At 38.4% G+C, this 25,893-nt stretch overlaps 1 protein-coding gene across 1 annotated transcript; it reads right to left on the bottom strand.

The window, feature by feature from the left end:
* Positions 1-17,794: 17,794 nt before the first annotated feature.
* On the bottom strand, positions 17,795-24,607 carry MUC7 (mucin 7, secreted). Its single transcript, XM_025886980.2, has 3 exons — positions 24,541-24,607; positions 22,883-22,951; positions 17,795-19,032 (listed from the first exon to the last, which is right to left on the bottom strand). Exons 2-3 carry the CDS (start codon positions 22,934-22,936, stop codon positions 18,154-18,156), a joined length of 933 nt encoding a protein of 310 aa, XP_025742765.2. The 5' UTR covers positions 22,937-22,951; positions 24,541-24,607; the 3' UTR covers positions 17,795-18,153.
* Between the last annotated feature and the right edge of the window lie 1,286 nt (positions 24,608-25,893).

Genomic DNA, 25,893 nt, shown 5'->3' with positions numbered 1-25,893 from the left:
TATAATACACAATACAGTATTATGAACTGTAGTCACCAGGCTGTATAGTAAATCTGAAGGACTTATCTTATAACTGGAAGTTTGTACTTTTTGACCATTTTACATATTTTGCCACCCCACAACCCTGCCCTACCTCTGTTCTCTGTTAGAACCACCATTCTGATGTGTTCCCTGTATCTGAGTTCTGTTTTGTTTTTTGTTTTTTTACATTCCACATATAAGTGAGATATTATGGTATTTGTCTTTGTCTGACCTATTTCACTTAGCATAATGCCCTCAAGGTACATCCATGTTGTCACGAATGGCAAAATTTCCTTCTTTTGTACAACTGAATAATGTTCCATTGTATATATATATACACACACCACATTTTCTTTATCCATTCATCTGTTGATGGACACTTATGTTGTTTCCTTTGCCTGGGCTATTATAAATAATGCTGCAGTGAACATCGGGGTGCAGGTTTCTTTTCTATTCCTTTCTCTTTTTTATTGTACAGATCCCAGTACATGAGCTAGAGACCTCAACTTAAAATAGTTACAGAGGTGAGACAAAAGAGACAAACTAAACTGGTCATTAAACTTTCTCCAACAGCCATGGATAAGGTGAACTTGAGGGAAGGTGCAGATATGTAAAGGAAAAAGAAAAGAAGAGGAAAGAAAGAGGAAGTTTCTGTCCCAACTTTTTCTGATTGCTTGTTTCCATGTTTCTGAAATGAGCCGAGAAAAGCTGCCAACCAAGAAGGTACAGGATAAGGAAATGGATGTAACATATAGCTTCTTAGTGTCTAGTGAGAAAAGGAAAGGGACTCTGACGCTCCATTTCCAAATAACAGAACAGGTGTTATTTAATTATGCAATCCTTTCTATTCTCTTAGATGTTGGCAAAATTTTCTGTGCACCATTTTAATGTTTTGTGATGTAATTCTTTTATGATTTAACATGTCACTTAAATTTATATTTCCTGCCTGTTCTTTCCACCCTGATTTTAACCATACAAAAAACTTACACAAAAGAGGAGAAAATTCATGCAGGACAAATAAGAATATAGTATTGGGGCAATTCTTGATTAAGGTTAGCATTTTACATAACAATACAGGATATAGCAAAAGTCAACTCAAAATGTAATATGTTGCAACTGCATTATAATTAACCAAGTCCATACTGAAATTTTACACCAACTGTAAATCATGGACTAAGACAAAACTCAGTAAAACTCATGCCTGAGCCAGAGTTTGCTTTCCTTGACTTTAAAAAAATTTTTTTAATTTAAATTCAATTTAGTTAACTTATAGTCTATTATTAGTTTCAGGGGTAGAATTTAGTGATTCTCATCAGTTGCATATAACACCCAGTGCTAATTACATCAAGTGCCCTCCTTAATCCCATCACCCAATAACCCCATTCCCCCACCCACCTCCCCTCAGCAGCCCTCAGTTTGTTCCTTATTAAGAGTCTCTTACGGTTTGCCTCCCTCTCTGTTTTTATCTTACTTTAATTTTCCTTCCCTTCCCCTCTATTCATCTGTTCTGTTCCTTAAATTCTACATATGAGTGAAATCATAATGAGTGAAATCATATGCTGTCTTTCTCTGATTGACTTTTAAATTTTATTTTATTATGTTATGTTAGTCACCATACAATACATCATTAGTTTTTGATGTAGTGATCCATGATTCATTGTTTTCATATAACACCCAGTGCTCCTTGCAGTATGTTCCCTCCTTAATACCCATTATGGGCTAACCCATCCCCCCCACCTCCTCCCCTTTAAAACCCTCAGTTTGTTTCTCAGAGTCCATAGTCTCTCATGGTTCGTCTCTCCCTCTGATTACCCGCCTTCATTTTCCCCTTCCTTTTCCTAATGTCCTCCACGCTATTCCTTATGTTCCACAAATAAGTGAAAACATATGATAATTGACTTTCTCTACTTGACTTATTTCACTTAGCATAATCTCCTCCAGTCCCATCCATGTTGATGTAAAAGTTGGGTATTCATCCTTTCTGATGGCTGAGTAATATTCCATCGTATATATGGACCAAATCTTTATCCATTTACCTGTTGAAGGGCATCTCAGCTATTTCCACAGTTTGGCTACTGTGGACTTTGCTGCTATGAACATTGGGGTACATGTGGCCCTTCTTTTCACTACATCTCTATCCTTGGGGTAAATGCCCAGTAGTGCAATCACTGGGTCATAGGGTAGCTCTATTTTTAACTTTTTGAGGAACCTCCACACTGTTTTCCAAAGTGGCTGTACCAGCTTGCATTCCTACCAACAGTGTAAGAGGGTTCCCCTTTCTCCACAACCTCTCCAACATTTGTTGTTTCTTGCCTTGTCAATTTTTGCCATTCTAACTGGTCTGAGGTGGTAGCTCAGTGTGGTTTTGATTTGAATTTCCCTGATGGCTAATGATGATGAACATTTTTCATGTGTCTGTTAGCCATTTGTATGTCTTCTTTGAAGAAGTGTCTGTTCATGTCTTTTGCCCATTTTTTGACTTGAGTATTTGTTTTTTGGGTGTTGAGTTTGAGAAGTTCTTTATAGATCTTGGATATCAGCCCTTTATCTGTAGTGTCATTTGCAAATATCTTCTCCCATTCTGTGGGTTGCCTCTTTGTTTCATTGACTGTTTTCCTTTGCTGTGCAGAAGCTTTTTATCTTGATGAAGTTCCAAAAGTTCATTTTTGCTTTTGTTTCACTAGCCTTTGGAGATGTGTCTTGAAAGAAGTTCCTGGGGCCGTTGTCAAAGAGGTGACTGCCTATGTTCTCCTCTAGGATTTTGATGGATTCCTGTCTCACATTGAGATCTTTCATCCATTTTGAGTTTATCTTTGTGTATGGTGTTAGAGAATGCTCGAGTTTCATTCTTCTGCATGTGGCTGTCCAATTTCCCTAGCACCATTTATTGAAGAGACTGTCTTTTTTACATTGGATATTTTTTCCTGCTTTGTCAAAGATTATTTGACCATAGAGTTGAGGGTCCATATCTGGGCTCTCTATTCTGTTCCATTGGTCTGTATATCTGTTTTTGTGCCAGTACCATGCTGTCTTGGTGATCACTGCTTTGTAATATATCTTGAAATCCGGCAACGTGATGCCCCCACCTTTGTTTTTCTTTTTCAACATATCCTTGGCGATTCGCGGTCTTTTCTGATTCCATACAAATTATGGGCTTCTTTGTTCCAGCCCTTTGAAAAATGTCATTGGAATTTTGATCTGGATGGCACTGAAGGTATAGATTGCTCTGGGTAGCATAGATATTTTAACAGTGTTTATTATTCCGATCCATGAGCATGGAATGTTTTTCCATCTTTTTGTGTCTTCAATTTCTTTCATGAGTGTTCTGTAGTTGCTAGAGTATAGATCCTTTACCTCTTTGGTTAGGTTTATTCCGAGGTATCTTATGGTTTTTGGTGCTATTGTAAATGGAATCGTTTCTCTAATTTCTTTTTTGACAGTTGCATTGTTAGTGTATAAGAAAGCAACTGATTTCTGTGCATTGATTTTGTGTCTTGCCACATTACTGAATTGCTGTATGAGTTCTAGTAATTTAGGGGTGGAGTCTTTTGGGTTTTCCACATAAAGGATCATGTCATCTGTGAAAAGAGAGAGTTTGACTTCTTCTTTGCCAATTTGAATACTTTGCTGTCTGATTGCTGTTGCTGGGATTTCTAGAACTATGTTGAACAATAGTGGCGAGAGTGGGCATCCTTGACGTGTTCCTAATCTTAAGGGAAAGGCTCTCAGCTTTACCCCATTGAGGATGATATTTGCTGTGGGTTTTTCATAGATGGATTTTATGAACTTGAGGAATGTTGCCTCTATCCCTATACTCTGAAGAGTTTTAATCAGGAAAGGATACCCTATTTTGTCAAATGCTTTTTCTACATCAATTGAGAGGACCATATGGTTCTCTCTTTCATTAATGTGTTCTATCACATTGATTGATTTGTGAATGTTGAATCACCCTTGCATCCTGGGGATAAATCCCATTCTCTTGGTGGATGATCCTTTTAATGTATTGTTGGATCCTATTAGCTAGGATTTTGTTGAGGATTTTGGAACCCATATTTATCGCAGATATTGATCTGAAATTCTCCCTTTTGATGGGGTCTTTGCCTGGTTTGGGGATTAAGATAATGCTGGCCTCATAGAATGAGTCTGGAAGCTTTCCTTCTGTTTCTGTTTTTTGAAAGAGCTTCAAGAGAAGAGGTATTATTTCTTCTTTGAATGTTTGGTAGAATTCCCCAGGGAATCCATCAGGCCCTGACTAGGTTTTTGGGTGGTTTTTGATTACTGCTTCAATCTCATTACTGGTTATTGGTCTATTCAGGTTGTCAGTTTCTTCCTGTTTCAGTGTTGGGAATTTGTAGGTTTCCAGGAAGGCATCCATTTCATCCAGGTTGCTCAGCTGATTGGCATATATTTGTTGATGTTAATTTCTAATAATTGTTTTTATTTCCTTGGTGTTAGTCATGATCTCTCCCCTTTCATTCATAATTTTATTAATTTGGGTCTTTTCTCTTTTCTTTTGGTTAAGTCTGGCCAGTGGTTTAGCGATCTTATTAATTCATTCAAAGAACCAGCTTCTAGTTTCGTTGATCTGGTCTACTGTGTTTCTGGTTTCTAATTCATTGATCTCTGCTCTAATCTTATTTCTCTTCTAATGCATGGCTTAGGCATTGTTTGTTGCTTTTTCTCTAGTTTTGTAAGGTGTAGGGTTAGATGGTGAATTCGGGATTTTTCTATTTTTTTGAGTGAGGCTTGGATGGCTATGTATTTCCCCCTTAGGACCGCCTTTGCAGTATCCCATAGGTTTTGGACTGATGCGTTTTTGTTCTCATTGGTTTCCATGAATTGAAGTTCTTCTTTGATTTCCTGGTTGACCCAAACATTCTTGAGCAGAGTGGTCTTTAGCTTCCAAGTGTTTGAATTTCTTCCAATTTTTTTCTTGTGATTGAGTTCCAGTTTTAAAGCATTATGGTCTGAGAATATGCAGGGAATAATCTCAGTCTTTTGGTATCGGTGGAGACCTGATTTGTGACCCAGTATATGGTCTATTCTGGGGAAAGTTCCATGTGCACTCGAGAACAATGAGTATTCTGTTGTTTTAGGGTGGAATGTTCTGTATATATCTATGAGGTCGATCTCGTCCAGTGTGTCATTCAAAGCTCTTGTTTCTTTGTTGATTTTCTGCTTAGATGATCTGTCTATTGCTGAGAGTGGAGTATTGAGGTCTCCTAAAATTAACGTATTGTTATCTATATGACTCTATTTTGGTTAACAGTTGGCTTATGTAGATGGCTGCTCCCATGTTGGGCGTGTAGATATTTACAATTGTTAGATCTTCTTGTTGGATAGACACTTTAAGAATGATATAGTGTCCTTTTGTGTCTCTAATTACAGTCTTTAGTTTAAAATCTAATTTTTCTGATATAAGATTGCTACCCCAGCTTTCTTTGAGGTCCATTGTCATGGAAGGTGGATCTCCATCCCTTCACTTTCAGTCTGGATGTATCTTTAGGTTCAAAATGAGTCTCTTGCAGACAGCATATGGATGGGTCCTGTCTTTTTACCCAGTCTGCAACCCTGTGCCGTTTTGTGGGAGCCTTTAGGCCATTCACGTTGAGAGTGATCGTTGAAAGATATGAATTAATTGTCATCATGTTGCCTGTGAAGACCTTGTTTTTATAGATTGTCCCTGTAAATTTCTTTTCTGTATCACTCTTGGGGTCTTTCTCCTTTTATAGAACCCCCCTTAATATTTCTTGCAGGGCCAGTTTAGTGGTCACATATTCTTTCAGTTTCTGCCGGTCTTGGAAGCCCTGCATCTTTCCATCCATTCTAAACGACAGCCTTGCCGGATAAAGTATTCTTGGCTGCATGTTCTTGTTTAGTACCCTGAATATGTCTTGACAGATCTCTGTGGATAGGTCTGAGGTTATTCTGATGTTCCTCCCTCTGTATGTAAAGAATCTCTTCCCCCTATTTGCCCTTAAGATGGTTTCCTTGGTTCTAAGATTTGTGAGTTTTACTATTACATGCCAGCATGTTGGCCTGTTTTCCTTGATCTTGGAGGGGTCCTCTCTGCCTCTAGGACACGAATGTTTGTTTCATTTCCCAGATTAGGGAAGTTCTCAGCTATAGTTTGCCCAAATATATCTTCTAGTCCTCTCTCTCTCTCCACCCCCCTCAGGGATTCCAATAATTCTGACTGGAACATTTCATGGTGTCGCTTATTTCTGATTCTATTTTCATGGATTCTGAGTTGTTTTTCCCTGGCCTCTTTTCTCTTTTATCTATTAATTGGTCTTCTAGGTGACTAATTCGTTCTTCTGCCTCGCTTACCCTAGCTGTTAGATTATCTAGATTAGATTGGATCTCATTGGTAGCATTTTTTTTCAAAGATTTTATTTATTTATCTGAGAGAGAGAATGGGAGAGAGAGAATGAGAAGGGGGAGGGTCAGAGGGAGAAGCAGACTCCTTGCTGAGCAGGGAGCCCGATGTGGACTTGATCCCGGGACTCCAGAATCATGACCCAAGCCTAAGGCAGTCGCCCAACCAACTGAGCCACCCAGGCACCCCTCATTGATAGCATTTTTAAGTTCTGCCAATTTAGTTTTCATTTCTGGCCTTAGAGACTCTATGTTGCCATTAATTGATTTCTTCATTCTAGCTGTTGTCTTCATAATTGCTAGCCTGAATTCCATCTCCAACATCTTGGTTATATCTGAATCCATTTGTAAATCTGTGGCATAAGTCATAGTCTCTGAGTCTTTCCTATTTTGGGGGTTCCCCCTCCTAGTCATTCTTTTGAGGGGTGGTTGAGGTAATGTACGGAGTCCAAATTATTGACCACAACCCAAGCAAGATGCACCTGTTTTATAGGGACCTTAGGGTTGCTGGCCTCTTATTCTCCCAGCCTGTCTTCTGGGGGAGGGGCCTGCCTGGCTGTTACTCAAGCAACCCTGTTTAGGCAGAGTTGCCGTGCCCTCTGTGGGGGGGATGGGCTCAGTGATAACCGGTTTTTTGGGGCTTTTTTTCTCCGGCGGCTTTCTTTGGTGGCTTTCCACATCTCTTCCCAGAGAGCAGAAGAGACATTTCCAACCCTCTGCCTCAGAGCAGAGAGATCGCAGTCTGTTCTTCAGTGAGCTCTTCCAGCTACACTATCTCTGTTTCTGTCTGTGCTGCTATAAACTGCAGCATCCAGGGTTGTGTGCCCCTTAGCAGTGCTCCCAGTCCTCGCTTCCAGGTCGGGGCACGTCTCTGCCCTTTGTGCTTCTAAAACCACCAGCCGTCCCCAGTTGACATGTGTGACCCCCCCGCTCTGGATTTCCATCCGGGGGGCTGCCCTAAAGTTCTTACCCCACCGCTAGCAGTCTGAGAGTCTGTGCCTGGTCCCCAGCATGGGTGGCTGTCGCTCACTGGGGGTGCAGGATCCACATGGCTCCCTCCCCCTGCCGTTTATCCTCTGATATCTGCCTGCGGAATCACAGCTCCCCGCTTCGTACCTCGAAACCAATTGCTTGCAATATTCTGTTTGTAGAGATCCAGATCTATCTTTTTACGTCTCAGGCTGATTTTGTCGGTGTTCAGAGTGGTCTGGTAGATATCCAGCTCAATTCCGGGGACCGATTGGAATAGGGTCCCCTACTCCTCCACCATCTTTTCCCTCCCTCAGCTTTTGGATATTTATGAAGACTGTCATTATAGTACTCTAGTTCCTGGATGAGGAATCTTTCCTTACCAGGGTCCACTGGCCAGGCCCTGAGTGGGCTATGTCTCCTCCTGGTTTTGTCAGTTTGCTCATCCCTGACTGACTTATTTTGCTTAGCTAATACCCTCGAGTTCTACCCACATCATTGCAAATGGCAAGATTTCATTCTTTTGGATGGCCAAGTAATATTCCATTGTGTGTTTGTGTGTGTGTATATATATGTATCACATCTTCTTTATTCATCTTTTGATGGACATCTAGGCTCTTTTCATATTTTGGCTGTTGTGGACATTGCTATAAACATTGGAGTGCATGTGCCCCTTTGAATCACTATTTTTGTATCTTTTGGATAAATACCTAGTGCAATTGCTGGATCATAGGGTAGTTATATTTTTAACTTTTTTATAAAAAAGATTTTATTTATTTATTTGTGAGAGACAGAGAGAGAGCACAAGCCGGGGGAGTGGCAGGCAGAGGGAGAAGCAGGCTTCCCGCTGAGCAAGAAGCCTGATGTGGGACTCGATCCCAGGACCCTGGGATCATGACCTGAGCCAAAGGCACATGCTTAACTGACTGAGCCACCCAGGTGTCCCTGTTTTGAACTTTTTTTTTAATTAAAATATTTTATTTATTCATTTGAGAGAGAGAGAAAGAGCACAAGCAGGGGGAGTGGCAGGCAGAGGGAGAGGGGGAAGCAGGCTCCTCGCTGAGCAGGGAGCCCGACGTGGGACTCGATCCCAGGACTCCAGGATCATGACCTGGTCTGAAGGCAGATGCTCAACCATCTGAGCCACCTTGCCGCCCTATTTTTACCTTTTTGAGGAACCTCCATACTGTTTTCCAGACTGCATCAGTTTGCATTCCCACCAACAGTGTAAGAGGGTTCTCCTTTTTTTACATCCTTACCCTTGCTTTGACAACTACTAATTTGCATAGGATAAGCAGGAGAGGAGAAAATACTACATTTCTTTGGTCCAATCCATGGTAATAAAGGATAGCTAATTCTTTTTTACTTACCAATTAGATTTTTAAAAAAAGATTTATTTATTTTAGAGAGAGAGAATCTGCATGCACTCATGTGGGAGGGGCAGAGGGAGAAGGAGAGAGAATCTCAAGTAGACTCTGCGCTGAGCACAGACGCTGCTGGTGAGCCCAGTCTCATGACCCTGAGATCATGACCTGAGCCCAAATCAAGAGTCAGACACTTAGCTGACTGCACCACCCAGGTGCCCCACCAATTAAATTTTTAAATAACAAATCCAACAGAAACAGAACTGCATCCAAACAAACTATATCCAAAGGTCACTATGTAAATATAAACTGTGTTCTAAATGACATTATTAAACTTATAGAAAGAATAAAACCAATAGAACCTATCATTTATTAGAGCCTAGCATGTGCTAGTTAGTAGGCTAAGTAGTTTATGTACATCATCTTGTTTAACCTTTTTAGAAAATTTTATGTATTTGTTTATTAAAGTCCATAGTTTACATTAGGGTTCACTCTTTATATTGTACATTCTATGGATTTTGGTAATGAAAAGTGTCATGTGTCCACCATTATAAGATCGTACAGAGTAGTTTCACTGCCCTAAAAATCCCTTGTTCTTCATTTGTTCATCTACAGCCTCCCACTCCCCACCCCTAGCAACCATCGATTATTTTTACTGTCTTCAGAGTTTTGTATTTTTCAATATGTCACATAATCTGAATCATACAGTATGTAGCCTTTCCAGACTGGTTTCCTTTACTTACCAGTATGCACTTAAGGTTCCTCTATGTCTTTTCATGACTAGTAGCTCATTTCTTTTTATTAGTGAATTAGTACCCATCATATGGAGGTACCACAATTTGTTTATCCATTCAATTATTGAAGAGTATCTTGGTTGCTTTCAAATTTTGGCAATTTTGAATAAAGCTTCTATAAACGTTCGTGTGCAGGTTTTTATGTAGACATAAGTTGTCAACTCCTTTGGGTAAATACTGAGGAACAGATCTTCTGGATCATGTAGTAAGGCTATGTTTAGCTTTTTGAGAAACTGCCAAACTGTCTGCCAAGGTGTCTGTACTGTTTCGCATTCTCATTGCTTCATCTTTTAGTAACCCTTTGATGTATGTATTTTGCACCTGTTACTTAGATGGGAAAACTGAGATTCCAAGAGGTTACATAATTTGCCCAAAGTTACACAGCAGAGAATGGGCTAATGCTGGCATTCAAATTTGAGTTGGTCTGGTTTTAGAACTGGTGATCTTTCTGTTACACTATGCTGTGTCTTTGAGCAAATCAAGCATTAAGCTGGGTAGGGTCTTTTAATGGTGTATGTGTATGTAACCAGTTTCTACTATGTACGTATGTACGTATGTATTAGTGCCTCTGAGTTTAAAGCTAGACATCAGGAAAATATTCTATTGCGTAAGCCTAAAAACTTTCCTCATTTCCCTGGGACGGGGAGTCACTCTTCCCCACCTCCTGTGCCACAGCTCTGGAGAGGAGCTACAAGGCCCTATGAATATGGTAGAGGGCAGGTGCTAGAGGTAGCTGTTCCTGAGTCCAGCTTTAGCTATAGGCGAGAAGACAGTTTGCTATCATTATACTTTGCATTCATTCAATAAAAGCACTTTAAGTAATGCACATACTAATCAAAAGATTTCTGAATTCAAGGCTTTGTTTTTAAAGAACTAGGAAACTAGCAGCTGTCTGTTCTAGGATGGAAGGCCGGGGGAAAAAGTCACTGGCTGTCACTTGTAAGTTGTTTTGCCAGAAACAACTTAACATGATTGTTCTAGACTCAACTGTAAGCTAACTAAGCTATTTCATCACTTACAATTTTCAGCTCAAGACAGGGGAGTTTTGCATTGTACTTTTAAGGTGTCATCTGAAATAGTCCTCATTCTCAACAGGGGCACAAATCCAGATGGACTTGTACCTCGGTTAACTGATTATGACAAGATATAGCGTAGGTGTTGGGGAGGAGTGACAGGAAGTGATAGTTGGGGGGAACAGGAGGCATGGCCAGACTAGGTTCACTGTCTGAACTAGGTTCACTAGGCTTTGAGGCCCAACCCTGTCTTTTACTTAGTATGATCTTGAAGCATAATATGGAGACCATTCCACCATTGGGAATAATATTTGCTACCAAGGTAATACACATGTCAGCCATATTGTATTCTGTAAAGTGTATAGTAAAATTCCATGTTCTCAAAGATAATTCTTTCTTTTTCTCTCTTTTCCTGCCAGCGTTTCCAGCAACATTAGTCACACCAGCTTTCAAACAGGGTGCAGAATGTCCTACTCCAAGGGGCACCTGGGTGGCTCAGTCAGTTAAGCATCTGCCTTCGGCTCAGGTCCTAGGATCGAGCCCCGCATCAGGCTCCCTGTTCAGTGGGGAGTCTGCTTCTCTCTCTCCCTCTGTCCCTCCTTCTCCCCCTGGTCATGCTCTCTCTCGCTCTCTTGTGCTCTCTCTGAAATAAATAAAATAAAATAGTTATGGAGAATATTTCTTTGGCTGCCACTTGTAGAATTGGCTGGAATTCTCTCAAAGAGGACCCAGGTTGAGGGGAAGGGATGAAATTGTTCCATATGAAAACAGGCTAAGTTCATGGAAATTTTATGAAAATTCGGGAGCTATAGCCTGTTTAGAACATACGTGTTGGAGAGATGATAAGCTCAGCACTAAAGACTGCACACTGTACTGTCTCAAACTCATAAAACATTTTTAGATAGTAAATATGTACTTCCTTATTTCATCTTCATTTTTTTGAAAGACAATAACAGACTGCAAAAGTTTCTAGGATCTGTTTTATTAGTAAAACTGAAACCATCTGTGCCAATTTGAATACCTTTTATTTCTTTTTGTTGTCTGATTGCTGTTGCTAGGACTTCTAGTACTATGTTGAACAATAGTGGTGAGAGTGGGCATCCTTGTTGTGTTCCTGATCTTAAGGGAAATGCTCTCAGCTTTTCTCCATTGAGAATGATATGTGCTGTGGGCTTTTCATAGATGGTTTTTATGAAATTGAGGAATGTTTCCTCTATCCCTACACTCTGAAGAGTTTTAATCAGGAAAGGATACTCTGTCAAATGCTTTTTCTGCATCAAATGAGAGGACCATATGGTTCTTCTCTCTCCTCTTATTAATGTGTTCTATCACACTGATTGATTTGCAAATGTTGAACCACCCTTGCCTCCCAGGGATAAATCCCACCTGGTCGTGATGGATAATCCTTTTAATATACTGTTGGATCCTATTAGCTTGGATCTTGTTGAGAATTTTGGCATCCATATTCATCAGGGATATTGGTCTGAAATTCTCCTTTTTGATGGGGTCTTTGCCTGGTTTGGGGATCAAGGTAATGCTGGCCTCATACCATGAGTCTGGAAGTTTTCCTTCTGTTTCTATTTTTTGAAACAGCTTCAGGAGAATAGGCATTATTTCTTCTGTGAATGTTTGGTAGAATTCCCCAGGGAATCCATCAGGCCCTGGACTCTTGTTTTTTGGGAGGTTTTTGATTACTGCTTCAGTCTCCTTACTGGTTATTGGTCTATTCAGGTTGTCAATTTCTTCCTGTTTCAGTCTTGGTAGTTTATAGGTTTTAAGTAAGGCATCCATTTCTTCCAGGTTGCTTAATTTATTGGCATATAGTTGTCAATAATAATTTCTAATAATTGTTTCTATTTCCTTGGTGTTAGTCGTGATCTCTCCCCTTTCATTCATAATTTTATCAGTTTGGGTCCTGTCTATTTTCTTTTTGATAAGTCATACTCTCTCTCTTCACAGATGACATGATACTTTATGTGGAAAACTCAAAAGACTCCACCGCTAAATTACTAGAACTCATACAGCAATTCAGTAATGTGGCAGGATACAAAATCAATGCACAGAAATCATTTGCTTTCCTATACACTAATAATGCAACTGTAGAAAGAGAAATTAGGGAGTTGATTCCATTTACAATAGCACCAAAAACTATAAGATACCTTGGAATAAACCTAACCAAAGAGGTATAGGATCTATACTCTAGGAACGACAGAACACTCATGAAAGAAATTGAAGAAGACGCAAAAAGATGGAAAAAGATTCCATGCCATCCTGATTAAAATACCAATGGCATTTTTCAAAGTGCTGGAACAAACAATCATAAAATTTGTATGGAACCAGAAAAGACCCCGAATCGCCAAGAAAATATTGAGAAAGAAAAACAAAGCTGGGGGCATCACGTTGCCTGATTTCCAGCCATATTACAAAGCTGTGATCACCAAGACAGCATGGTACTGGCAGAAAAATAGACACATAGATCAGTGGAACAGAATAGAGAGCCCAGATATGGACCCTCAATTCTATGGTCAACTAATCTTCGACAAAGCAGGAAGAAATATGCAATGGAAAAAAGACAGTCTCTTCAGTAAATGGTGCTGGGAGAATTGGACAGCTATATACAGAAGAATGAAACTCAACCATTCTCTTATACCATACACAAAGATAAACCCTAAATGGACGAAAGACCTCAGTGTGAGTCAAGAATCCATTAAAGTCCTAGAAAACATAGGCAGTAACCTCTTTGACATTGGCCACAGCAACTTCTTTCAAGATACATCTCCAAAAGCTAGTGAAACAAAAGCAAAAATGAACTTTTGGGACTTCATCAAGATATAAAGCTTCTGCACAGCAAAGGAAACAGTCAATAAAACCAAAGAGGCAACCCATGGAATGGGAGAAGATATTTGCGAATGACACTATAGACAAAGGGCTGATATCCAAGATCTATAAAGAACTTCTCAAACTCAACACCCAAAAAACAAATACTCAAGTCAAAAAATGGGCAGAAGTCATGAACAGACACTTCTCCAAAGAAGACATAAAAATGGCTAACAGACACATGAAAAATGTTCATCATCATTAGCCATCAGGGAAATTCAAATCAAAACCACACCTTAGAGCTACCGCCTTAGACCAGTTAGAATGGCAAAAATTGACAAGGCAAGAAACAACAAATGTTGGAGAAGTTGTGGAGAAAGGGGAACCCTCTTACACTGTTGGTGGGAATTCAAGTTGGTATAGCCACTTTGGAAAACAGTGTGGAGGTTCCTCAAAAAGTTAAAAATAGAGCTACCCTATGACCCAGCAATTGCACTACTGGGCATTTACCCCAAGGATAGAGATGTAGTGAAAAGAAGGGCCACATGTACCCCAATGTTCATAGCAGCAAAGTCCACAATAGCCAAACTGTGGAAAGAGCTGAGATGCCTTTCAACGGATGAATGGATAAAGAAGATGTGGTCCATATATACAATGGAATATTACTCAGCCATCAGAAAGGATGAATACCCAACTTTTCCATCAACATGGATGGGACTGGAGGAGATTATGCTAAGTGAAATAAGTCAAGCAGAGAAAGTCAATTATATGGTTTCACTTATTTGTGGAACATAAGGAATAACATGGAGGACATTAGGAGAAGGAAGGGAAAAATGGAGGGAATTCAGAAGGGCAGATGAACCAAGAGAGACTATGGACTCTGGGAAACAAACTGAGGGTTTTAGAGGGGAAGGGTGTGGGGGGATGGGTTAGCGTGGTGGTGTGTATTAAGGAGGGCACGTATTGCATGGAGCTCTGGGTGTTATATGCAAATAATGAATCATGGAACTCTACATCAAAAACTAATCATGCACTGTATGGTGATTAACATAACGTAAAAAAAAAAAAAAAAGGGAGAAAATTAAAAAAAAAAAACCTGATACCATCTGGGGAGAGTGTTCTATTTGTATAGAATACTTAGAATAAATATGTCTTAATTCTTCAGTTTTTACAGAGTGCTAACTCATGCATTTTTGCTAGAAGGTCATAAAAAACTAGAGTCAGTCTAGTTTTCAGAGCCCTCAGCCCATTCTTTTCTTGTCTCTGGATCTGTTCCATCCTGGTTTTTTACAGGTCTGGACCCTGTGCTTCTGCTCTTTGTGCTTTTGAATGAGCTTGGTTTCCCCATCATTACCCCCTGTGTTCCTATATAAGACTGTGGCTTGTGTTCAGTCCTGTAGTGTTTTGGGCTCTGGGCTGCTTTGGATGGTATATATTACCCTGGCCCCTAAGACACAACCGACTCTGCTTGTACTCCAGCTACTCCCCAGGAAGAATGCAGGCCTTGCAAATTGTATTTCTTCTATACTGACACAAATCAAAGCACCTCATTAAGTAATTTGTTCTAATCAATGACTGGTAACTATATTTTTTTACAATGACAAGAAGCATCACATTTATGTTGAAAGGTTTTATAGTAAAAATTGAAGTTGCGAAATTCAACTTTAATTCCAACACAGATACTTCAGAGAAATATCAAAGTTTTAAAAATTCTAAACATTTGAGTTACTAAAATCAGTGGGGAAAACAATACCTCTGTAAGATTTAACCAGATATTTTCCAAGATAGTGGTTTTGTTTTCCTTGGATAAATATCTAGCAGTGGAATTAATGGATCATATGGTATTTCTGTTTTAAAGTAGGCTCTATGCTCAGTGTGGAGCTCAGTGTGGGGCTTGAACTCATGATCCCAAGATCAAGAGGCCTGAGCCACCCAGGCGCCCCTCTATTTTAAATTTTTTTGAGGAATTTAAATACTGTTTCCCTAGTGGCTGCCCCAATTTACAGTCCTACAGACAGTGCACAAAGGTTCCCCCCCCCTTTTTTAAATGATTTATTTATTCATGAGAGTCAGAGAGAGAGAGAAACAGAGGCAGAGGGAGAAGCAGGCTCCCCGCCTAGCAGGGAGCCCGATGTGGGGTTTGATCCCAGGACCCCGGGATCATGACCTGAGTCGAAGGCAGACGCTTAACCATCTGAGCCACCCAGGCGCCCCCAAAGGTTCCCTTTTCTATATACCCCCACCAGCACTTGTTATTTTTTGTCTTTTTGATAATAGTCATTCAAACAGGTGTGAAGTGATACCTCACTGTGGTTTTGATTTGCATTTCCTCATGATCAGTTGTGTTGAGCAACTTTTATGTACCTGTTGGCCATTTTTTGTCTTTTTCAGAAGAATGTCTTTTTGGTTCCTCTGCCCATTTTTAAATCAGATTGTTTTTTCTCTATTAAGTTGTACGAGTTCTTTATATATTTTGGATATTAACCCCTTATCAGTTATATGATTTGTAAGTATTTTCTCTCAGCCATAGGTTGCCTTTTCACTTTGTTGATGGTTTCATTTCCTGTGCAGCTTTTTAATTTGATGTAGTATCACTTGTTTATTTTTGCTTTTGATATCAAATCCAAAAAAATTATTGTCCAGATCAGTGTCAAAGAGCTTATCCTCTTTGTTTTCTTCTAGGAGCTTTATGGTGTCAGGTCTCATGTTTCTCTAATCCATTTTGAGTTGATTTTTATGTATGATGTAAGATAGCACTCTGGTTTCATTCTTTTGCTTGCATATGGATGTTCAGTTCTTCCAACACTATTTATTGAAAAAACTATCTTTCCCCACTTTGTATTCTTGGCTCCTTTGTCCTAAGTTAATTGACCATATATGTGTGTGTTTATTTCTGGGTTCTCTGTTTTGTTTCATTGAGCTATGTGTCTGTTTTTGTGCCACTACTGTACTGTGTTGATTAATATAACTTTGTAATATAGTTTGAAAACAGAATGTGTGCTGCCTCTAGCTTTGTTTTTCTTTCTCAAGGTTGCTTGGCTATTCAGGGTCTTTTTTGGTTCCCTACAAATTTTAGGATTGTTTTTTCCCTTTCTGTGAAAAATGCCACTGGAATGTTGACAAAGATTGCATTGAGTCTAAGATTGCTTTGGGTAGGATAGACATCTTAACAATATTAATTTTCCCAGTCCATGAGCAGGGTATATCTTTTCATTTATTTGTTTCTCCTTAAGTTTTTTCACCAGTGTCTTACGGTTTTCAGTGTACCATTCTTTTACCTCTTTGTTAAATTTATTCCTAGGTAGATTATTATTTCTGATGCAATTGTAAATGGAATTGTTTTCTTAATTTCTCTTTCTGGTAGTTCTTTTTGATCTAGTCTGAGATGAGACTGAAGGAACAGAATTAAGTGAGAGGATTGGGGGTCTTTTGTAGTCTGGGAAGCATAGGGCAAACACAATTTGGATTGGAAATGTATTTGTAAATTAAGACTAAGTAAAGATTAAGTTAATCTAAGTAAATTAACCACTTTGCTTAAAGGATTTGAAAAACCCCCCAGTGTTCAGAGATATTGAGTGTTCTACCCAGGTCATTGGCTAATTAGTGGCAGAGTTGACAAGAATCCAGATGTTCACTTTCACCCTTCTCAGAATCTAAGTGATAAGTGGCTTCCAGATACACACAATGAAAATAGATTGCCATGTGAAGTCTTTATTAGTTGACAAAAAAATCTAAATAAAATCATCAGAGTTCTCAGTAGTAGTAACACAAAGTAAAAATACCTCCACATCCCAAATTAACATTATCTTTCTATACCACGTAGGTAGTTTTTATTCTCCTGTTGACTAGAATCAGGGTTTATTTTCAGAGACAATTTTGCAAAAATGACATCAGGGCAGTAGTTTGGTATGGTTTGCTTTAAAACACATTTAAATAGATGGCTAAAACTTTTAGAAAATATTCTGCTGAATACATTTCACACTGAATTAATTGAATTAGTAAGATGAAATTAATTGAATTCATAGTAAAATATTATAACCACCATGTGAACATACACAAAAAGTCTTCTTGTGATTCACAGAGGCTAGAATGAAGTACATTGGATTGAAATTAACTTAGAGATAATACAGTAAATATCAACCATAAAACCTAAACAATTATGTGCTCTCAAGTATGTAGTGCCAGAGATCTGGCTTGTTCTTGGCTGCCAGATTTTGTTTTCACCACTTAAGATCTTCTTTTCAAATCAACTTTCTTCTTCCTTGGTTCACATTTTGTGGAATGGAATTGGATTTAAAGATTTAAGATGATTGTCTAAAGAATTTTTGTCTTTAATCAGTAATGCAATGATAGGTCTATCTAGATTTACATGTTTTTGTTTGAGAGACCTAATTTTAACCCTTTTTATTTGTGGGATTAGTTCAGGTGGGTTCTTGGTTGGGGGTACAGAGTAGTGACCTTATGGTTTCCAACATTTAGGAAAAGTAAAGGGCTCCTGATTCATATAATTTTCTCTGTTTAGCTAATGTCTCCCCCCACTCCCCAGCGGGCTATCTCCACAAAGTGGAGATTCCACAAAGTGATCTTAAATTATGGTTATGCACCTGTTTTGTGGGATAGAGGTGGTTTTTCATGTTAATAAGTCATGTGAGGTAAATCGATTCAAAGATTAGTAATAGTGCTTTACATTTGAGGAATATTATAATTTCACTTTGAGATTGGTCATAAAAGTAAAGGTGGTAGTTCTGCACTCATAAATCATATCTGACAACAGAACACTTCATGATATATGATGTACTATTTCTTTTGTGTAATACCAGAAATGTACTTTATTATATTATAAATATATTGCCAGAATTGAGAATTTGCATTTTGGCTGGAAGGTGAGGTTGTTTGTTCAACAGTAGTTTGAGTAGTGGCTGGAGTGGTAGTTTGGGGTGTGGGTGCAGTTGTAGTTTGGGAAGTTTCAGGTGCAGGAGTGGTTGGGGAAGGATTAGGTGTGGTATTTGGGGCAGCTGTGGTGTCCGGCAAAGCTGGGGAAGGTTGTGGTGCTGGTGTAGTTAGGGAAGATGTAGATGGTGCAGCTGTAAGCTCTGGCAGAGGTGGGGGAGATGTCAGTGGGGCAGCTGTGGTGTCCGGCAAAGCTGGGGAAGGTTGTGGTGCTTGTGTAGTTAGGGAAGATGTAGATGGGGCAGCTGTAGGCTCTGGCAGAGGTGGGGAAGATGTCAGTGGGGCAGCTGTGGTGTCTGGCAAAGCTGGGGAAGGTTGTGGTGTTGGGGTAACTGCAGGAGAGCCCGTGTTATTTTCTTTTACAAATATGGTGGTGGTAGTCTGAATAAGAGAAGTCACACCTGGAGATTCAGTAATTTTGTTGGAAGTAGATGTGGGACTCAAAGATGGGATTTGAGTGGTAGCCCCTGAGGTGTTGTTATTGACCACGGTGTTATTTTTAACTGGACACCTAGATGGCTGGCGATGTTTTGGCCTTGGCTTTCTCTTGATTGGATATGAAGGCCTTGGGTATTTGTATGGACCAAAAATTAAATGCTTTTGAATTAACATATTCCAGTTAGGTTGAAATTTTTGATACAGTGGTAATCGGCGGTCTAATATATGTTGTAGGACATAATTCTTTCTGTGCTGTGTTTTCCATGGCCTTTTTCGACCTTCACTGAGCTGTGGGAAGAAAGAAAACGCAAGAACTGAAAACATCCATTGATTTATCAACTAGGGGATTATTGCTGAATGTTGGATGGGCAGTATTTATGGAGTTTTGGGAATGGAAACCAGATTGCAGTGGGTTTAGTGAGTATTGTTCTAATTTCACCAAATCTCAAGAACAACTTGCTATTAGTTTATTTTGTCAAGCATTTATTTCTGAGCTAGCTACAATGGATATATTCCTGTGGGTTCAAGCTTGGAGGATTAGCTAGATCTGCCCTTTGTGCTTATAGTTCCTCTCTTCTTCCTCTGTTAGAAAATGATTAGGTTACTGCCTGAGGACCGAGCAAAAGGCCACCCTGTTTGCTGCGCTCTGTTCATGAAACTTCTGTTAAAGACGTTCAACTGAGATCAAGGAGTCTTTTCTGAATCACACCTTTCACATCTGCCATCATCAAAAAACAAAACAACAAAATCCCAAACAACCAACTTAACAAATATCCCACTTCACCTTTTATATCCTCCACATCGAAGAAAACTTAGTTTTTAGCTTTTTTAAATTGGAAAAAGAACTTTAGCCATTAATATTTATTTAAAGTAGGTTTCACACCCTACGTGGGGCTCGAACTCATGATAGCAAGTTCAAGAGTCACAAGCTCTACAGACTGAGCCAGCCAGGTGCCCTGGCCGTTACCTTTAATTGTAAATTATAATTACAGAAACTCGGGTCAATGAATCCTATGATATTGTAGGAAAATTTTGCATGTTTATGCATTTTGTCTGCAGAGAACCTATAGCTTTCATGATTTCTCAAAGATGTTCACATCTGAAAAGAATACTGATTTAGTCCAGTTCCACAACCAATACTTGATCTTTTTTTCCAGTACACCTGAATGGCTTTCCAGCCTATGCTTGACAACTTTTTCTAATTCTCTACCATGTCTCACCAGGTTGCCTGGTAGGGAGTTCTTGATACTAAATGGATTTTTTTGCGGGGGGGGATTTCCATTCTTAGCAGAACAGAGAATTTTTTTTTTCAGGTATTCATTCTTGGTCCTAATTTTGCACTTGGCAGCACATAGAAGATCCTAGAGACCTTCAAAATTCGAAAATATTTTACCATGTCATCTGGGTTTTATATTCTTCAAGATTAACATTCTTAGTTCCTGACATTATTTGAGTTAGAGTTCCACTACTGTTTCAGTATCTTATCTCTAAACATACTGCAATTTGTTTATATCATTTTTTTCCTGCATTTCATCTCATACTAAAATTATCAGTTATATTAATTTAGAGAAAAGAAATATTAACATAAGGATAAGGGAGCACATGCCAGAATTCCAAGCAAGGATAGGTTACTTTTTACCTCCTGATAATTTACACATAAACCCTTCTGAGACCACCCAATAGATAAATCATTCCGGTCTCACACTATAAAGCTTGGCATAGGCAAAGGTGACAACTTTTGAGAGACCAGCAGTGTTGTTCAGCTAAGATAACTTCTTCAGAGACTAATATATACAACCTTAAAATAACTTTGGAAAGCATGAGTTGTTTGAAAAAATTTATTCAGGACGTTTTAGTTCATAACTTAGAATGTTCTTAAATGAAAATATTGGCTTGTGACCCACATAACTGGTATTTTTGCATAGCTCTCTTATAAATGGGCATAGAATTCCAGAGTCTGCAACTCTGAATCTGGGATGCTCATGGAACGTCTCAGAAGATGTTCTTATAGGGTAATATTTTTCTAATACGAAATAAACAGGTCATATTGTTCTGGCAAATTTTTCAAGATTCAGTATGTGATCCAGATAATTAGAAAATTGCTTTGATTGAAGCAGGATTGGGGGCCTTGAATTCCACCAGCTCCTTCTCTACTTTTTCTTGTGGTGTTTGAGGATGGTGAGAAGAACTCCCAGATCTTGAAGGAGGATGTTTGAAACACACTGCAGCAGACCATCAGGAGAGGTTTGGGTCTGTCCGGCATCTGCCATTAATACTGAGTGACTTTGGGCAAATCACTTAATTTCACTGGATCTCAGTGTACTCATTTATGAAGTGATGCAAATTAAATTGCAGATCTGAAGTCTAATTCTATGACTTCTATACTTTGAAATATTTAATACTGTTCATTCCCTTAATCAGATGATTAAATTCATGAGGGTGGGGATTTTGTCTTGTTAATCTCTGTATGTCCAATATCTAGAACTATGCCTGGCTCATAATAGGCACCCCTTAGATATTTACTGAATGAACAAATGCATAGAATTGATAATAAGCCAGATTTCTCATCAAATAAAATCTTAACATTTATAAGTGTTTATTATGTGAAAAAGTTTCAGCTATTTTAATTTAGATGACCAAAAAATACCTGTGATGTTTTACTAACTTTGTTAGCATAGAACATGTATCAAATGAGCAGTTTGACTAGTTTACTTAAAATATATTGACTAATTATCATTAAGATCGGCAGTTATGGATGGCTCTGACAGGACTTTTTGACTAGAATTGGGATTAGGGAAGTTTGAGAGGGGGACAGGTTGAAAATGCCTCTAAGGGTTTGAGCTTAGATTTAAGGATGGAAGTGCTTATAAATATAAAGCCAGGAAGAGCATATTTAATACATCCTCATTTGCCTGTTCACATCTGTCATTATCTTTGTAAAAAAGTCCTTTTACTTTTTGTGCACTTACCTTTGTGTCAGGCCTTATTTTAAATGGTTTCCAAATATAAGTTTTCTTAATTCCTTAGCAACACCAGAAGGTGAGTTCTATTATTATTCTCATTATACAGATGAAGAAACTGAATCCCAAAGAGATTAAGTAAATTTTAGGAAATGTGCTTTATAAGAAAAATAGAAGGCCATGTCCTTCTATTTTTGATAAGGGAGAGGGGCAGAGGGAGAGGGAGAAGCAAACTCCCCTGCTGAGTAGGGAGCCCATTGCAGGGATCACGACCTGAGCTGAAGGCAGATGCTTAACCAACTGAGCCACCCACGTGTCCCAGACCCTAAATATCTTTTAAAGGTAGGGCCCATTTTACAATCTCTTGGTTTTGGAAACTACTTTCCTGTCCCCTTTGTGCTTCCTTCATTTTCCCTATCCATATCCAAAGCACCTACATGTTTTCTCTAGGTAATCTTATAAGGTCCCATAGCTTCAAATACCTTTAAAACATAAACTTTACTCTTAAACTTCTTTTTGAACTCCAGACAGTGTATATCCAATTGCCTTTTGACATCTCCTTATAGAAGTCTAATAGCCTTTCAAATTTAACATGTCTAAAACTCTTGTGTTCATTTCTTTCTTTCACTACACACCTAAGCAGCATAAGTTATGGCAGACTTAATCACCAAACTATATCTTAAATCCACCCTCATATTTTGTTTTAATTGCTGACATTTAGTGCAAGATACCATCATCTTTTATCTGGACCACTGCCTTAGCTTCTTGCCTGTTTTCTCTACCTTAGCTTTTGTCCCCTGAAATCTGTTTTCTCCCCAGGACCCAAAGTCAGGTCCTTCCCCTGTGGACACACTAGTCATCCTGAGGTTTCCCAGTATACTGAAAATGGTATCCGTGTTCTACACCGATGAGGCCCTATATGATCCATTTTTTCTGCATCTCCATCTTACTTCATCACACCAATGATAAAGTTAGTGATGTGGAAATATTGATTAAAATGAATGAAATGAATCATTTCCTAGTGCTTTAATTAGCTGTTTTTTTTATGTTTCACAGAAAACAAAAGATGTTAAGCTTCTTAGAAATAGGAATTGCGTGTACTTTTCAAGTCTCAATTAGGTATACACACTAAATGTTATCGATATATAAGAATAACAGTTACTTGGGTGGATACTTACTGAGAAGCAAGCACTCAGTGCACAGATGCACGCCAGCAGTGTCAGAGTCTTCATCTTTTTCTGCTAATTCTTGGGAAAAGCAGAAAAGTTGCTCACTATTAGTTATGATATTGTGAGAGATGGGATGTGTTTTGACAAATGACTTAGTTTTGTTAGAAAGTACAATTTAAAAGACAGCAGTGGTTTCTGACAATTGTGTATATATTTTCATTCCATAGTGGTGAGGCAAAATTACTTCAAGCTAAAACACATTCTTTAAGAGAGAAAGTAATGGAGGAAAGTCAAGAATTATTATTCTTATAACTAGTTTGTAGGATGGGCATTTTCCACTGATACTAAAGTTTGCCTAGGAAGGGCAGGATCTTAGGAAGTTTAACAATAAGAGAATGAAATAGTTTCCTTTTTATTTCTATTCTAATCCTAGAAACTTCCCTGTTTGATGAACCATGATACAAATTATCTGATGTTTATTGAGCAGTAAATGTTCATGATTTTGTAAATGTTCTATGATGTTCTTTTAAGCAAGGAAAGTGTTCCTTGTTTCTGTTTTATAAGGCTGTTACTTAGGACTAAGAACCATATCAAATGGACTCTTTCCCAAACTTCTTTCTACTGAAGATTTTGCTACCTGATGCCCTTTTTCTAAATCCCTAAAGGATGGAATTATGTTTTATTCATTTTTATATCATTGTAGTCAGTAGAGTGCAGATTTAATCAATTAAAAAATACTTCCAAAAATAATTGTACTTTGGTTTTAGGTTGTAGGAGGGGAGAGTAAGGAAAGGACATGGCCTTCTATTTTTATTTTGATCATGTATACAATATGTACATATCAACTTGATTTCAGAAAACAAAGGTAAAATTATTATGTAGAACAAGTACTGTTAGGGCAAGTAAATTCCCACGTCAATGTGGTGTGCTGTCAGATCAGATAGATCAATAGATCAATAGAGCCCTGCTGTTTATCACACTGGTGTTAGAGTCAGTCATACTTGGTTTAAATCACCGCTTTGCCACTTACTGTATGACTTTGAGTGAATTGCAAACCTGCATTTTAAGGTTGTACTGAAGATTGACTGGAATGATGTATATTACAGATTGTACTGGGCACAATGTCTGGTCTATGATAAAGGCTTAGTGGTGGTAATTATTATAGTACGAGTATACCAAGAAGAAAACCATCTGGCCCAACTGGAGAAAGGAGTTGTTATTATTATATTATCAGATTCCTAATATCCTGTCAGAGTTTCTTCTCAAGATTAAAAAATATTCTCCACTGGGTGGCTCAGTTGTTAAGCGTCTGCCTTCAGCTCGGGTCGTGATCCCAGGGTGCTGGGATCGAGCCCCACATCGGGCTCCCTGCTCCGCGGGAAGCCTGCTTCTCCCTCTCCCACTGCCCCTGCTTGTGTTCCTTCTCTAGCTGTGTCTCTCTCTGTCAAATAAATAAAATTAAAAAAAAATTCTCCACTGATTATATTTTCTTCTAATAGCATATGAGTTGAGTCTGTTATCACATAGTGTAGCAGTTCACAAGAAGAGAGGAGAATAACTATTATAACAACTACTACTATTATTACTCAATATATGTGTATAACTTGAAAGCTGCTTAGTTAACATTAGATATATTAGTCCCCGATATATCTAAAATATTCATATACCTGGCTTGGTGTGATTCTTCTTAGGATGTTCGATCCAATTGATGGCTTTCAGCTGATCCTTTTAGGATGGTAACTGGAAGCAAAGGAGGAGAAAGCACAAGAGAATTTTCAGGTTTTATAGCTCTTCAGTAGAATTTTTTGGAAATAGGAAATGTATGAGATTCATGTTAAGGTCACTTCTGTCAAAGAATTTGATTTCAAAGACAAAGAGAGGATAGTTGTAATTTGCCGGGGTTGAAAGCAGTCCTTTGTGCATCAGTTTCTTCCTGATCAATATGGTAACAATAAGCTTCTCAGTGAATAATTTACTTGATTGATGAGAAGTATGATAGTGAATGATGACACTTAAGAAGACTTGGACAGCCATGGCTCAGGTCTTCCAAGTAGGAACAGATCTTCCACACTTTCCTGTTGGCTTCTCAAAGTAAGCAGAGGGATTGCCCTCTGACAGTTTCATATGATGGAGCACCATTTTTCCTCTGTCAAGAAGTATGATTCAGCTAAGGTCAGAGGATTAAAAAAAATAACATGATGCTAAATCCTGGTAAAGAACATTTGTTTCAGAGCTGAAAGATAAACACTGACTTCTTTCATGTGAGCAGTTTTTGAAATTTTGTCTTTTTATTTTGAGAAAACTTCAAATATACAGGAAAGTGAGGACAGTTGCAAAATGAACAACCATACACTTGTTCCCTAGATTTCTGTCTTTTTAACCTTTTGCTATAGATGCTTAATTGATTGTTTTGCTGTAATATTTTCAGGTAAATTACAGAAATCATGAGAGCTGATCTCTAAATATTTCATAATAATATTTCTTTAAATCGTTAACTCCAAAAAAACCTTTGTCTTGTAACAAAACAACTGTAACATCTAACAACATTGGTGATTCACACATAACATAAAACTCAGGCCATATGCGAATTTCCTGAATTTTGCCAAAATAATTTTTAGTTGTTTTGTTCTAACCAGGACTCAGATAAAGAACATGCATTACATTTACTTGTTTTATCTCTGGTTTCTTTTATTCTAAAACATTCTCCTCTCTTTTCTCCCATGATATGATCTTTTGAATGATTAGACCAGTTGTCTTATAAGTACTTATTTTTAAAAAGTTTAGAAACCATTTTTATAGATTTCAGAATTAGATACTTTTACTGTGTAAAATCATCAAATTGGAATACAATTTTGAAGCTGTGATTGCACTTCTAGCTAGTCAGTTTGTTCTTTTTCACATCTGATCCCAGGGTAAGGGCAGGTTCAGAAGTAAATTGGGTTTGATTCGTTGCTTCTCCAGTTAATAAAAATATAGTATTTGGCAAGTTATCTAATTTCTCTAAACCTCATTTTCCTATC

Source organism: Callorhinus ursinus, unplaced genomic scaffold (genome assembly GCF_003265705.2).
Source record: "Callorhinus ursinus isolate GAN/ISIS: 27379988/994484 unplaced genomic scaffold, GSC_fseal_2.0 scaffold4, whole genome shotgun sequence".
In the NCBI taxonomy this organism is placed as follows: Eukaryota; Metazoa; Chordata; class Mammalia; order Carnivora; family Otariidae; genus Callorhinus; species Callorhinus ursinus.
This window is presented reverse-complemented; position numbering and strand designations above follow the sequence as displayed.

Coding starts and splice junctions, on each gene's coding strand:
- MUC7 (XM_025886980.2), bottom strand. CDS start 22,936: ATGAAGACTCTGACACTGCTGGCGTGCATCTGTGCACTGAGTGCTTGC. Junction 19,033..22,882: donor CACTGAGTGCTTGCTTCTCA/GTAAGTATCCAC, acceptor TTCTTCCCACAG/CTCAGTGAAGGTCGAAAAAG.